Raw genomic sequence first — 15,872 nt, forward strand, 5'->3', positions numbered from 1 at the left:
CACCAAGCGCTATATAAATATATAACAAACAGCAATGGACATTAATAAAGTTACAGTACATTTATGGGATCTCTCAGACATCCTAAATATGTTTCAAGAGCAAAAATACACAAACCCCCCTGAATTTCCACTAAAAGCATAAAATTGTCCGTATACAGCCAGAAAAATAAACCTGTAATGCAAAACAAGTATAAACATAAAGAACTGCTTTAGGCAACAGTGAACAGTAGAGGTACTCGGCCAGGTACTGATAGCTGTAAACTGATGATAGAGCACACACTCTGTCTAGTTTATTAGAGCAGATTGAATGGATTAGACAACAAATGGTTTTTACGCCATCCGTGAAATTGAGTTGTTTTTCATGGCAACACAAATTTCCCTTTTTTGAACAAAAAAATTATATACGATAGGAATTAATTTTGTCAGTCTTTCCAACTTACATCTATTTATCTGGGACATAGTGATCGTGGTGACAGTGGGCAAGCCTGACAAAGAGGAGGAGCCCTGGCCCTCCAGGAAAGTGCTGCTTTTAAAGGGGTAATAGGCAAAACCCTTTTTTTTTCAATTCAAACGGTTTCAGAAACGAATTCAGATTTGTAATTTACTTCTATTAAAAAATCTTCAGTCTTCCAGTACTTATCGGCTGCTGTATGTCCTGCAGGAAGTGGTGTATTCTTTTCAGTCTTACACAGTGCTCTCTGCTGCCTCCTCTGTCCGAGACAGGAACTGTCCAGGGCAGTAGTAAATCCCCATAGAAAACCTTTACTGCTCTGGCCAGTTCCTGTCTCTGACAGAGGTGGCAGCAGAGAGCACTGTGTCAGACTGGAATGAATACACCACTTCCTGCAGGACATACAGCATTACAACTGTAAATTACAAATCTGTACAACTGTCCGATAACAGTTGATTTGAAAGAAAAATATATATATTGCGCTGGAGTACCCCTTTAACTTGCATATGGTAGCAGATAGATTTTATTGAGTTTAGCCTTAGCCTAAATCCAGTCTACTAAATAATTGATTTATTTTCCTGGTTTGTGCCCTTCCCACTGGTATTGTTTTTGAGTTTAGCTTTAATGCACCTTAAATAATGGAGGAGGCTGATAAATGGGGCCGTTGGCTGCTTTATTTGGCCCATGAGTCATTTCTTGTCAGCGGTGGTGAATTACATGGTTACCCCAGTCACCGCAACAGCCAAAAATTTGCCTTGGGAATAGAGCATAAACATCTGTGGGACAAACCACAGCAAAGCGAGCCATAATGGTCAACATCCCGGTGCGGTGAGAGGGGTCAGCATCTACTTACATGTTATAGTGTCACGTATATACCACTATACGGCACCTACATTTTATACCAATATCAGCGTCAGACTGGGGTATCTGGGGCCCATCAGAGGAAATGATCCCGGGTGCCCACCATTGAAGAACCAGTGAAAAATGATGTCAGTCAGTGTTACTCAGGCTCTGAGCTGGGGGCCCACGGGAGAATCCTCCAGTGCTCCGGTGGGCCAGTCCGACACAGACCAATATATAGTGTCCATATAATGTACAATATCCAAGTAACACTCCCTTAAAAGGATTATACAGGAGTAAAAGAAAAGCACAGCTTATTTCTTACAAAAACAGCACCACCCCTGTTCTCAGGTTGTATGTGGTATTGCAATTCAGCTCCATTCACTTCAATCAAACTGTGGAGCGAAACCTACACCCAATAAGAGTGTAAGAGTGGTGCTGTTTTTGGAGGAAAGCAAACATGTTTTTCCAAGCCTGGTTTGTCCCTTTACAGGAAGTTTCCCATGAAGGCCATTAGTTACAGCTGGATGTCATTCACTTGTATTGGTCAGACAAAGATAGCCGAGCATTGTATTCCGCTATTATTGCCTGACCCATACAGTTGAATAAAACAGAAGCATGTCTGACCACTCTTCTGTTCAAATGGGGGAGGGCATGGGACTTCATACTTTGGGTCTATCAGATTCTCATGAATTACACATTCTTTGTTGCAAAGCCTTCAGAGTATTCCACCACACTTATCTTAATAATGGTGAATGGTTTAACTCGGCTACTGTGGATACTGTGTTCAGACACCCTCTAAGGAATGGACATAGGCATAATATATGGCCTCCTAAAATTTGCCTAATCACCCCTAGAATCTGATTGGTCCAACAGTGCTGAGAGTTATACGGAACATCACTGTTGTATCATGAGTAGTGTTAAACAAGCATTCTCAGGCGAACATGGTGCTCTATCAAGCATCAGGAGCTCAATGCTTGGTATACAAACAGCTTGTTGAAAGCCTTTTGTGGTATGTGCTACTGGGTGATCCGGCGATCAACCGCAAGGATTATGTTATGCAATACAGGATAATAAGGTAACGAGTGACTTCTGAAATACAAACTTGAGTTCACTGAATCTGTTCTGAGATATGTTGACATGCTGAGGAAGAATAGGAGAGTTCTGAGGAGTGGAGAGGAGTTTGTTGGGAGAGCCCCGGCCCAGTTAAGTAATATGCTCTGCCGGAACTTGTGAGAATAAATACTTGAAAGATAATTGAGAGAAGAAGAATACTTGTGCCCGTGTCGACCTGAGTGTCACTAAACCACCTTCTGTCCTGCAGTGTCGGGTTACCCGTCCTACGTGGGTGACACAAGCCTCAGTCCTGGTTACCTGAGTTGAGTTAAGTGTCCGAGCATGTCCTGGTGTCACCTGCGCTGCGAGATAGAGTACGTAGGCCTTGGATACGGCTGCTTTGCTTTATCCGGGTCAGTTCCTCTGTCTAGGATACCGCCCTGCACCTTTAAGGGAGGTTCTCGGAGTGGGTTGGGGTGTTCTCTGACTTGTCCTCTTTAACTGTTTAGCACTGCATCTTGTCTGTAACTGTAGCTCTTAGGAAGAAAGTCTCTGTGTTCTCCATACGTGACTGTTCACTACTACAGCTGGTCTTTCCCGGACAGGGAACCTGGCAGAGCCTGACCCTGGCTAAGTACAGCAGGGATGCCTGATCTGTGTGTGTCCTACCCCACAGAGAATCAGAGGGGAACTAACTAAGTGACGCTACACTTCCTCTCCTCATGTGACAACTTCCTACAGTGCGTGTGTAAATGTCCCTGTGAGTGGTGGAGAAGAAAAGTGTGCCAAGAAAAGAGAATAGAGATAGGTAGGAAGAAAAGAGTATTTCTCATTGGTGCACAGAACCACATAATAAGACAATAACCCTTTGGTGACTACAGCTGTGCAATGCATGCAAAATGATACATAGTGACATCTAGTGGTGAAACTTACATACACCTTTATCACCATGCTACTCTTAAGTACAAGGCTTTTGAAACAGGTGCCTAAATTAGGAAGACCCATGGTGGGACATCATACTTTCAACAAACTTTAACGCAGCCTTGAACCCATGGGGGTAGGCGGGGTATTATACTTACACTTACCGCTTCAGTCTTATACTTACCTCGTCAGTCTTCTATCTTCACTATCGACACGCCAATCATCAGCTGCAGCAGTGTCCCACCTCAGCTGTTGATTGGCTGAATAGGGCCAGACTGCTGTTACTTTGTAAGATTTCATGGTTAAACAGTTACTCTTTGCTCTGCCGAGCAGGGAGCACCTGGCTAAATGCTCGAGTCTCTCATTGTATTTAATGAGGCTTGTTACTCTACTCGAGCACTAGAGAATGTGTGACTGGAGTAGCATTTTAGTCAGTAAGGACCAGTGGTAGTGGCCTAAAACGAAATGATTTTTGTATCTGTTAGTTTGGAGGGATTTGGATTTTTATCTTTTATATAGCAATAAAATAAATGATTTTATCCAGTGCTGACCTCACTACCTCACTAAGATACCATAGGCACACTTCAGTTTCCAGCACCCTAGTAGAACCTAATGCATCTGTATACAGTGAGTACAGACCATTAACCGAGAAGGCTGAGAACAAAGAACAAGTCATGTTTTTTCACTGATCAGCAATATTGGTCTTACCCTCCTCCACCCCTAACACCCCCTCAAAACTCATTGCTTCAGATCTTCAGAGACCATTAACAATTCATTGGAAGACATTGATGTTTCTAGGGTTGGATGAACACTTGTGGGTGATGCTTGTTAGAGCAATAACTACTCTCTAATAGGAGAGCTGCTGGAAGATTGCCTGTTATCTGGGGCTGGGAACTCCGCAGTAATGTGAAATAGCTTATGAGGAAAATCACTTTGCATTACCAGGATCGTTCTTGTAACCAGTAGTCTTGTGGAGTAATCGATGCAAATCCTCCCCATTGTACCTGACGCAGCATCTCTCCCAGTAACTAACCCATAATATATCCACATGACGGCATTGATGTCCTGTATGCTATACACTCACACTGAGACAAGCAGTAAACATCTCAGGCTGCTGCGCTGAAGCGTGAAGAGCAGGGTTTCTGGAGGGAGGGGGAGTACTCCTAGGTCTTTGCTACAGGCCCTGGAACAGGACAGGGATGTAGTATTACTTGGCATGTAATCACTGTATGGGGTCACATAGTTATTGGCTCTATGGGACATTGGCTTATTGGGTCAGGTTCTGACCCAAGAGGCCAAAAACATAGGAATCATTGAGGTGGCTGTGGAAAAGAGATCCTTCCTTTCTTCCTTCCTTCCCGCCGCAGAAAGCATACATTACCTGCTCGACGACGCGGCTGCATATGAGGCTCCCGGTTCCGGTCCTGCTCAGCCAATCAGTGCTGCCGTCCACTGATTGGCTGAGCGGGACCGGAGCCGGGACCCTGACATACATCCGCGTTGCTGAGCAGGTAATGTATACTTTCTGTGTGCTGGGAGCACATACTCACAGCGGAATGTCAATCCCGCTGTGAGTATGTGCTCTATAGGGATGAATGGGACTGGATCCGCAGCGGATCTCGCTGCAAATCCGCAGTGTGAGATCCGCTGCAGATCCGATAGATGTGAAGGCACCCTAAGGGATAAACCAGTGCAGGTTTGGGTGCAGGTTTTGGAGCTCAATTCTATTAAAGTGAATGGAGCTGAATTGTAATACCACACACAACCTGAGGACAGGGGTGGCGCTGTTTTTGAAACAAAGTAGCTGTGCTGTAAATAGCCCCTTTAATAATGGTAGCAGTAGTCCCCCAGGATACTACACCCTGTGCATATGTAACCTGGCCGATGTAGGTTGGAGGGTTCTTGAACTCCGGATAAGAAAAACTTGTTTTCTATTAAAAGTACATTAAAAGTTATATAGATGTGTCTATACAATATATTACTGTACCTGTAGGGTTCTGCCACACTGGTAGCTGATAGAAATCCTGGAAGTGAAGAAAAATGGCCTCTGTGCCAATTCACATTGTCTCCTGCTCCTGCTGCTCTCCCACCTTAGGAGACTAATGTTCCATGCCTCTGTCTCACATTGTGTGTGTTTGCTGAGCACAGGCTGATGATGCAGACAGGAGGCAGGGCGTGATGTCACAGGAGGCTTGGCTGGATCCCCCAATCCCCTCAGTGATTCACCATCTCTGAATGGCCAGAAGCAGGTGCAGCACTAATTTTACTGATTGAGATGGGTGGGGGCTGTGATGGTCAGCTGAGGGAAAGGACAGAAACACAAAACAGAACAAACCCCCCCAAACAAATGGATTTTTGGTAGTTTAAAAACTGGGATAGACAGGTAAGTAATGCTATATGCTTCTGTAGAAGTTTCATTTTTTTTAACCTCTACCCGGAGTTCCCCTTTGAACACTTCCACGTTGGAGGCACACAGTACTAAAAAAACTCATCAGGCTTTCCTAGGGCTGGAGCAAATTTCCTGAACTCCTAATCTGTTTCTTTCTCCCTCGTATTAAGTAGTTAGCTTTATCAATTCCCAGCTGTGGAACGGACTAACTTTAGGCATTGTAGCTGCAGGGTGCAGATCCTTAAAGGGTATTCCACTCAAACATAACTTTTGATATGTTGCTGCTCATGGTCAGACTAACAATTCCTTCCATACTTGTTATTATCTATTCAGTCTTCTTCCCCCAGTTCTGAGCTGCTGCTTTATACTGAAAACACAAAAATCTGTGTCTAAGCTTTTCTCTCCATCTCCTCCTCCTCCCCGCTCCCTTCTCATGTAAACAAGTCCCTATCTTCAACTTTGTAGCAACTTTGTAATGCCGGAGGGATAATCACAGTGACTTCATCAACAACTTTGCCTAACATTAACCCTCTCAGCCCTACAAAAAAAGCTACAAAGCTGCAGATAAAGCCAGTCAGGGACTTGTTAACATCAGCCGGAAGGGAAACTTACACACTTTTTGGGTTACTTCTCCAGAATGATGGAACCATACTGATACTTTTACTGATACTGATACTCATACTTTTTTATGTCTTTAGCAGAAAGCAGCAGCTGAGAACTGGGGGAAGGAGATTGAATAGATAATAACAAGTATGGAAGCAATTGTTAGTCTCACCATGGGCAGCAACATATCAAAATTTATGTATGTATGTATAGTGGAATACCCCTTTAACCAAAAGCCTCACAATGCACAAAGGATACAACTTCGGCACGTTCACCTCTGCTACATCAATACAATAGGTCCTGTTTATTTCCCCTGCTGCCTTAATGTTACACAATCATTTTTCCAAGGATTATGATCTATTTCTGGACTGCACATCCTGAATATAAATACCGGAAGTAGGGAGCCCTAGTTTGCTGGAAACCAGCTGTATTTTTTGACAATCTACTCTGTTGCTATGGGAATTCTCTATAGCAATGACCCACTCAGCAAAGAGAAGGAGCGGAGCTGTGTATTACATCACATCTGCTCAGCACTCATCTGATGTTGTCTGCCACAGCTTTACAGCGCTATTCCAAAGGTAGGAGACAAGGCAGTCAGCCGTGGTGATGATGATGTGTGTCAGCATGCATGGGATAGGAGCACGGCTTACGTTGTGTAAGCGGGGGATGCCGTATTTAACCATTATTTATTAGCCATATATTAGCCAGGTAATTACCAGCAGCCGTCTGTATATATCTGATTGTGAATGTTATATGAACCTGACTCTGCATTGACTAGACCTATAGGATCTGTGGTGCCTGAATAGAGCAGGTGTCTACTACTATATGGTCACTGTATGGCAGTAATATTGTAATGTATGGTCATGATGTGGTAGTAGTATAGTCCTATTATTTATTCCTTATATGTGGTCATGATGTGGCGGCATTATTTGTTCTATTTATGGGGGTATTCTTGGTGATGGTATACTGGTTTCTGTTCAGTAGCAGTATGATGGTGTTAAAGGGGTACTCCTGCAAAAGAAGTGATTCTTACAAATCAACCGGTGTCAGAAAGTTATACAGATTTGTAATTTACTTCTAGTTAAATATCTCAAGTCTTCGGGTACTTATCAACTACTGTATGTCCTGCAGGAAGTAGTGTATTCTGTCCAGACTGACAGGGTGCTCTCTGCTGCCACCTCTGTCTATGTCAGGAACTGTCCAGAGCAGTAGCAAATCCCCATAGAAAACCTCTCCAGCTCTGGACAGTTCCTGACATGGACAGGGGTGGCAGCAGAGAGCACTGTGTTAGACTGGAAAGAATACACCACTTCCTGCAGGACATTGAGCAGCTGATAAGTACGGGAACACTTGAGAAATTTAAATAGAAGTATATTACAAATCTGTATTACTTTCTCCAGCTGATTTTAAAAGTTTTTCTTTTTTGGTGGAGAACACCTTTAAACTGACCCTAAAACAGGTTTATTATATTCTTGTTCTATTACAGGTTTTGATGATGTTGCAGTTTGCAGTCACACCTGTCATCTGGTGGCTGGTGACAGTGGTGATGGTCGGGGGTACATCACCAGCTACCCCTGTGAATGAGAAGGTTGAAGGAGTTCATTCTAAAAGTGGGAGCATTATTTCTGCTGATAGTAAGTGACATATTATATGTGATTATTATTATTATTATTATTATTATTATGCTATGTAGGGGTGAGATTAAAGGGGCTGCATGTTATAGGCCTGAGCTGCAACCTATAAGTGGAGCTCTTTTTTAATTTGAGGAAAGCAGTCATGTTTTTCTAATTCTGTATATTTTTATATATGATTTCTAGCTCGCCTTTGTGTGGACTGTCACACCTTTGAGTTTATGGAGCGAGCCGTGCAGGATATGTATAAAGCCGCTCATAATCTGGACTCTCAGGTAATTTATTCTCTTCCTATCTACTGATTCTGCTATGGGGAACTTTCACGCTCCAACACTCTCCCTGACTTCGGAATGTTCTTCACGTCCAATTACACGGCATAATCTCATGTATTCCTGGTCTAAGCCCTCACTGGCATCCTGCCACAGGTGATCCTCGGCCCTTACAGTCACCTCTTACAGGAAAAGCCCTCTTTTCAATGATAATTTACAGGGTAAATCTCCTGAAGCATACATCCACCTAGTGATAAAATGCTGTAGTTTGTACATATAGTCAGACCTGCATAAAATGTTGTCTAAATGTATACATACAGGGTGAGTCAGAGGTCTCAGGACACCCTTTTATTTTAGAAATGAAAGGACAATCCACATAACTGAACGCCCCCGCAAGTAATGGGTGAGGGGGCTTATCTTTTAAGCTATGTCTAGAACATGGCTACCATCTTGAAAAGCCATACTGGATCAAAAGCAAAGTTTTCCAATGGGAAGGTGGTCATACCAAAGAAGTCCAGAATTTTAAAGTTATGAAAAGTTCTGAATGATTAGATCCAGCACCTTCAGCTCTGTGTTCAGCACCATGGACAGCACATTAAACACGTCAAATAGCTGTGCATCACAGTGAACGGTTTGTTGAAATTTTCTGTGTTGATAACCTTTGAACCACATGAGATATTATTGCAAATTTGATTGTGGCAACTGGTTTCCCTTTCATTTCTGAAATAAAAAGGGTGTATTGAGACTTTTAGTTGACTCTGTATATGACATTAGGTTCATATTTGCTGGAGCACACTTGCATTAGGTTCACACTTGTGCTGGAGCTCCATGCAGGGGGCCGGGTCAAACAACGGGCTATGTCTGAGATGTTCACCCGTCCAATACTGCAGTATCAGCCGGATGAACATTACTTTATTTTAACTGAAATGCGGGCACATTTGGGTGTGCATTCACTCAAATTTGCTATAGACTACAATGTAAAGTACGTCTGGGAGCCGTTCTTTACACTGTGAGTGTAGCAGTCTGGAGTGAGGGGATTTCAGGGAGGATAGAGGTTATAATGAAGAAATAAAGCTATATTCTGTCACAGGCCGAGTAGTAATAACTCTCCCTCTTCCTGAGTTAAATACTGCCACAGAAGTTATAACGGGGACTGCCCCTAGATGTTCAGTGATGATGGTACTTGTAGTTCCCTCTGGGGCTTCCCTATTACTGCTGCCTGAGGTGTTAATGGAGAAGCCCTTGATGGTGAGGAGGTGCAGGAATTAGCTTATTAGTATAGCTCCGCCCTCTTTCTGGACCTTTCTCCTAGCTAGTATAGTACACTAAGGAGCAAGTTGGTGTTGCTATGGTAACTCCCTGAGTGTAGTGTGCAGATGTATAGCTCTAATGACCCATCTCCAGCATGGCTCCTTTCTATAATACAATAAAGAACATCCAATATATTAATAAATCTATGCCAATACAATATAGGGTGCATTCTCTGCCCAACCTTAGGGAAACCCAACTTCTGTATACTGCATGAGCACAGGTGTTCTTGTACGGCCGCTAATCACTGAATAGTGGCCGCACAAAACAGACCTGTCAATTATTTTGTGCGAACCACAGAGAACCACAGCTGTAGTGTGTACAGGGTGTATACACTACGGCCGTGGTTTTTATAGACTGCTATTCAATTAAGCAGTGCTGTTAAAAAACGACCATTTTTGCGCTCTACATCAATAGCCTTTGTTTAACGGCCAAATACAGTGTGTGAACATGGCCTAGAACTGCATTTACTTCCATGTAAGAAGACATCAGTATTATAAATTACATATGTCAGCCAGAATATCAGATTCCCCATAGACGGTAATGAAGCAAACAAGACCACCGTGGAATTTGACTTGGTCACCTGTGTTACTTTGCTGGATAGATGCCCAGGCCCTAACATATACCTATTGTCTGTATGAGATCCGTACTGAGCTAATGGGAGTAAGCGGAGAGCAATAGGCTTTGTGTTGATACGGAGGCAATGGGAAACAATTGCAAGGAACTGCGGAAAGCAAAGATGTTGTATATACAATTTGTCACTAAGGGGCTGGCGGAATTATCTGCACCCCCTCCCCCCATCTGGCTCCCACTGCCTTCATTCTAATTAATTAGCAAATCAAAGATATATTTAGAGATCCAGAGAAGAATGAGGCCATAAAGAGCAGTGGGAGACACAAAACAGCAGTCCTTATGCCGACGCCATTCATTAAATCTACTATTTTTAATGACTTTGATAGATTAGTCAGTTTATTATAACCAGGCAATGCACACAATCCGCAAGGCCTCGGGGGGGGGGGGGGGGGGGGGGTAAGGCTGAGCTACCATTGCCGCTATGGCTTCAAATTAGATTTTAATGTACAAATGAATGAGTACTTCTTGAAATGGGTGCTAGGGTGAATCTGCAGCAGAGTAACTCATGAGATCACCGCCATCTGCAAATAACAATATTAGCAGTATTTAACAGTGCTTCAGGACATAGCCCCCTAGACTCAGGAGCTCCCCCATGATATAAATAGGTTGACTGTGCGTCCATGTCAATAGCTGGTATACTAGGTCAGAGGGCTACTGTATAGAGGGCCACCACCACCATATTATCCAAATACACATTAGTTATGCTCAGACAATGAGCCTCAGAAATATGACCCCCCCCCCAAAATAAGCCGTCCATATTATGTTCAGTTCATAACCTCATACATCAATGGTTTTCCTGTGATAGATAATGTCATGTCCCAAATGACAAAGTAGTACCTGTTTTACCCCCACTAGTTCATAGTGTCATATAGCCCAGAAGATCAGGTGGTACATATTATGCATAGTTCTGGTGATGCAGTGGTACATACTATCATATGTCCATAGGAACCTACAGTAAGATACAGACATTTGTCCCAGAGTGATATATTAAGCTTAAACGTGGTAATATTCTGCCACAGGTGATCAAGTGCTAAATATACATATATACAGTATAGTCCTGATAATACAGTGGTACTTACCAACATATGTCACTAGGAACCTACATTGAGATACTGTCATATGTCTCAGATGACCAAGTCTAAGTGGCACCTATTATGTTTAGCCCTGGTGATATAGTGGTACACACTTCCATTATCATCCATGTTTAGATTCTGTCATATATTCCAGGTGACCAAGTAGTACATGTTATACTTAGTTCTGTGAACATAGTACTAGGTACTGTCCCTAAAAACCCACAGGTAAATACTGGTATATATTGCTATATGTCTGGGATGACCACGTGGTACTAATTATACTTATCCCTTATAACATAATGGTACATACTGTCATATAATAGTAATAAAATAGGTCGATAATGTTATGTGTCCAAGATTACCAAGATTATAGTGATATAGTGGTTCATACTGTCATACAGTCTCCATGTGATACATATGGTTATATGTCCCAGATGACCCATTGGTACTTATTATGCTTAGTCCTGGTGATACAGTGGTTCATTATGTCAGAATATCTGCTGTTCCTAGATACTGTCATCTGTTCTACATGGCCAAGTATTACCTGGTATGCTTAGCCCTGGTCCACATTATCCTATATCTCAGGTAACACAGTTATACATATTATAACTTGCTAAGCCCTGATGACGCGGTGGTATACACCGCCAGCCCACACCTGTTGTAATACTTGATCTTTTCCTTTTTCAGATAGAAAGACTTTTCTTAAGGACTGAAGATTGTGGTTTGTGCCGCTGTGTTGTATAAAGCCATGAGATGGGTATACCAGCTGTGCCTCACAAATAGCAAGCCAGGAGACCGCACGCTTCATATTATCACCATGCGCAACCTCAGAGATGACATAAAGCAGCAAGTGTTAGAAGTTTTTACATATTTTAGATATTCTGTATTATACTCCCTAAATGTTTTGTCTAAAAATACATGGCGTCTTTTATTCGTACCAGAATTCACATCTGTATCTGCAATTCTGACTTTTCTGTAATCATAGAAACAGAAATAGGAAAAAATAATGCCAACTCTATATAGCAACTCTATATAGCAAAGTCCAGCATGTGTATTCATTGAAACAGAAGATAGAGGGCACTCACAAAAAATCTTGAAGGGACGATTTATTAGAAAATGTGAGACAAAACAATTCATCAAGTGTGCACAGCAGGTGGGAGTGTAGGCACAGTCTTAGGCAGCAGCTGTTTCGCGCGCACGCATGTGCTTCTTCAGACCTAAATGGGGGTCTGAAGAAGCTTGCGCGTGCAAAACAGCTTCTATCTGTGTCTGTGCCTATGCTCCCACCTGCTGTGCACACTTGATGAATTGTTTGTCTCACGTTTTCTAATAAATCGTCTCTTCAAGATTCTTCTGTGTCCGAACTAATGTTACTAGCTATAGGAGAAGGGGGGTCTTATTGGTTAGACCCACTCTGATTGCACATTGATGGAATAATTTACCAATATGCTATTAAAATCTGTTATAGATACAACCCTTTATATTAGGACATGGATAAAATGCCTTCAGAAAAATCTGTCTGTAGCTTTTACTTGACAAGCAACCTTGTGGACTACTTCGGAGGTGTTCCCTTTATGTCAGATGAACATGGCACTCATCTAATCCCAGTGTGACCAGCCTAATTTACTGGACCTTATGTATGGGAAACTGACATATAAACGTAAGGCTACACTGGCACTTTACATACTTTTGTCTGTAATTGTGGATCCGCAATTACAGACAAATTTAGGGCCCATTGTTTTCAATTGGGCTGTTCACACTGTCCGTATATTTATGGATACACAATCTGCAAAAATTGCTACCACAAAAATTACTGACAAGCTCTAGTGTGGTACAAGATTGTCCCATAGAAGTCTATGGGAAGGTCCGTACCTTTTTGCAGATCTGACATCTTTCCAGAAAAAACATCTATAACGTCATATACGAACGAGTGAGGGAGATGAGGGAAAGAGCAGCAGATCAGGAGAAGGAGACATGTTTGCTAGTCGAATGTATTAGCAAAAATGTTTAACTTGATAAGACCTACAAGGAGAACTATCTTGGTTGAGATAGGAATACCCCCTTTAAAACCACCCACTGGACTCCTAAAAAATCTCCAATATAATATTATCACTCCCCCCAAACCTTATACGTCAGTGATGTCACTCATTTCTATAAATGAGAATTTCCATTCAGCCTTTGCTTCCCAGTACATGATGTGGCCATATAAAATGATATACAGATAGAGTAGATAGGATTTGGCATGTACCCTGTTGTGCTGCCCCGCGGTGATCCTCGCATTGACTGTGTATTTAGTAGTCAATGTTGCCCATATATATTGGAGTAATTAAATAGCAGGCTTAATTTATGCAATAATGGAGGCCGGCGCTTTAGTCTGTCTCTTCAGAGAATCTTCTTTACAGCTCCAGCAAAGTTTCAAGATGCTCCTGGGAATTTCGGCAGTGCTTTTCAGAGGCTCGGCTTCCTGAAGTGTTATAATAAGCCAGCTTCTGCCATTGTTTGTCAGGAAAAGCTGGAGTGTATAGAGTCTGCTATTAACTCCTGCTACACAGCAGGAGAGGACTGAAAATATGTCTTTACTATTATAGTCACACACTAAGAGAGGCTTTTAGCCGTGAAAGAAAAGGATGATGTAATTTTATGAGAAGTAAATTCTAACAATAAAGATGGGAATCAAAATACTACCTAACACGGAGAGAGGTAGTGCTGGATATATATGTGTGTGTGTGTTTGTGTGTGGCGGTGGCTTGGGCTGGGGTAGCTACTGGGTGGTGTTGCATCTAGGTGGGTGTTGGGTTACTTGGGCACTTGTCACGATGGCCAGGAATGGTGTTGGAACCCATCCCCGGACACATGGGCACTGTGCTTAAGAAAATGTGAACCCATGTGTAGGTGAAGGTGTAGTGGCACACAAAAACAGAGCGGAGTCTTAACCAGAATCACTTCTTTACTGGTCTCCCTTAACTGGCTATTGGGGAGAAGGCACAGTGTTCACAAAAATAAATCAGCCATTGGTGTGGATGGAGAACCTGGACAAAATACATGGGGTGCTAATCTTCATTGTGAGCCCTATCCTAGGCTACCAGCATCATCCTCAGGGTGGACACACACAAACAATGACCTGCCTTCAGCTACAGGCCATTAAAGTGTTACTGTTGTTTAAATTTTTAGCAGATATCAATAGTACAGGCGATTTTAGGAAACTTTGTAATTGGGTTTATTAGCCAAAAAAATGCATTTTTATCATGAAAAAGCAGTTTGAAGCTCTCCCCCCTGTCCTGATGGTTGTCTATGGAGAGGGGAGGAGTGGAGGAAGATGAGGCACCAAAACAGGACAACAAAGAGTTAATTTACAGCTACATCACCAGCTATCTGCTCTGAAGTCAGCACTAACCTCTCTGACCTCTGAATACCGGCTTTTCATACAGTTCCCACTGTGTAATCCTTTGTTCTCTGCTCTCTGATGGTGACTAATCTCCCTCCTCCCCCCTCTCCATAGATTAGGCAGGGCTTGGCTCATGTAAAAGAGTCGAGATTTCCTGATAATAAGCAGTGAATGAGAGAGAGGAGGGAGGGGGGACCTGGGGAAAGTCTTTTTGAATGCAGGTAATGGCATATTTGCCTAACAAACCCAATTACAAAGTTTCTTAAAATCACCTGGACTATTGATTTCTGCAAAAAAACAACAAAAAAAAAAACAACAGTGACACTTTAAGAGTTATCTGGTAGTTATTTGGCATATTCATCAGCCACTTAGTGCACAAGAAGCTGCTCCCCCAGCTGGCAAAGACATGGAGAGACATTATCAGGGTGGTGAAAGGGGAAATGGGCCTGACCCCCATTACTGGTGGTTCAGGAGCTTTGTAAAAATATTGTTTTTTGTATGTCGAGAATACATTTTGACAACAGATGTAATTTAGTTATAGATTTTAAATATAAATTTAAAGAGGACATGTGGCCAACCCAATAGACTGAGTATTTTGTAGCCTCTGGTGCTTTTACTATTTTGCTATATCCCCAGTTCCCTTGTTATAGGAGTTTTACTATTTGGTTGACTTTCTGTACTTTTCCCTGACTAGTCATATGGGTAGGAGCTCACACGCTCTGAGCTTAGCACTCACAATACACTCTGCATGAAAGTTCCCACCCATCTGATAATTCAATGAAAGGTACAGATAGTCATCTACATAATTAACCCCCAGTATCTTGGTAATCTTCAATTTATGGTATGGTGCCTAAATGAGACTTTTCCTTAGAATCAAATATGTTAAAGCATGGTATTATAGTATAGATTTAGAGTAAGAAGTGGGGTATACTAGAGGGGGCCTGAATGCTCTATAATGTTATCCAAATTAAGTATACACTCTAGGTGGGATTTCAGCCAAACTCTATCTCCCTCCCATTATATGTACTTAAATATAACCTCAACCACTACACCCACAGAAGCCTCCCACACTGCAGGACAGAGATAGAGTTGGCTGTATTCCTGGCTAGATTGTAAACCAGGAACAGGAAGTCTGTTATGGGATGTACGCCAGGCAGGAAATTGGGCAGGAAGTTTGCATGAGAAGACAAGCATTAAAAACAACAACAAAAAAAATAGTAAAAAAAAAACAACGTATTTATACAAAGCAGTGATTGCCAAATTGTGGCTTTCCAGTTACAAAACTACAACACCCAGCAGGGGTTGGGAATCTC

At 42.3% G+C, this 15,872-nt stretch overlaps 1 protein-coding gene across 2 annotated transcripts; it reads left to right on the forward strand.

Annotated features, from left to right (window-relative positions):
* Positions 1-6,733: 6,733 nt before the first annotated feature.
* On the forward strand, positions 6,734-14,814 carry LOC138797315 (NELL2-interacting cell ontogeny regulator 1-like). 2 transcript variants are annotated; one of them, XM_069977303.1, is made up of 4 exons: positions 6,734-6,838; positions 7,747-7,894; positions 8,078-8,166; positions 11,862-14,814. In XM_069977303.1, the coding sequence occupies exons 2-4, from the start codon at positions 7,753-7,755 to the stop codon at positions 11,916-11,918; spliced, it is 288 nt and encodes a 95-aa protein (XP_069833404.1). In that variant the 5' UTR covers positions 6,734-6,838; positions 7,747-7,752; the 3' UTR covers positions 11,919-14,814. The 2 variants fall into 2 exon arrangements, with proteins under 2 accessions (XP_069833404.1, XP_069833405.1); XM_069977304.1 differs by lacking the exon at positions 6,734-6,838 and adding an exon at positions 6,846-6,968.
* Positions 14,815-15,872: the final 1,058 nt, after the last annotated feature.

Source organism: Dendropsophus ebraccatus, chromosome 7 (assembly GCF_027789765.1).
Source record: "Dendropsophus ebraccatus isolate aDenEbr1 chromosome 7, aDenEbr1.pat, whole genome shotgun sequence".
In the NCBI taxonomy this organism is placed as follows: domain Eukaryota; kingdom Metazoa; phylum Chordata; class Amphibia; order Anura; family Hylidae; genus Dendropsophus; species Dendropsophus ebraccatus.

What these genes read in the sequence shown, in the direction of transcription:
- LOC138797315 (XM_069977303.1), top strand. Translation starts at nt 7,753, where the DNA reads ATGATGTTGCAGTTTGCAGTCACACCTGTCATCTGGTGGCTGGTGACA. An exon ending in GAGCATTATTTCTGCTGATA is followed by an intron (nt 7,895 to 8,077) that starts GTAAGTGACATA and finishes TATGATTTCTAG; the next exon opens with CTCGCCTTTGTGTGGACTGT. An exon ending in CTCATAATCTGGACTCTCAG is followed by an intron (nt 8,167 to 11,861) that starts GTAATTTATTCT and finishes TTCCTTTTTCAG; the next exon opens with ATAGAAAGACTTTTCTTAAG.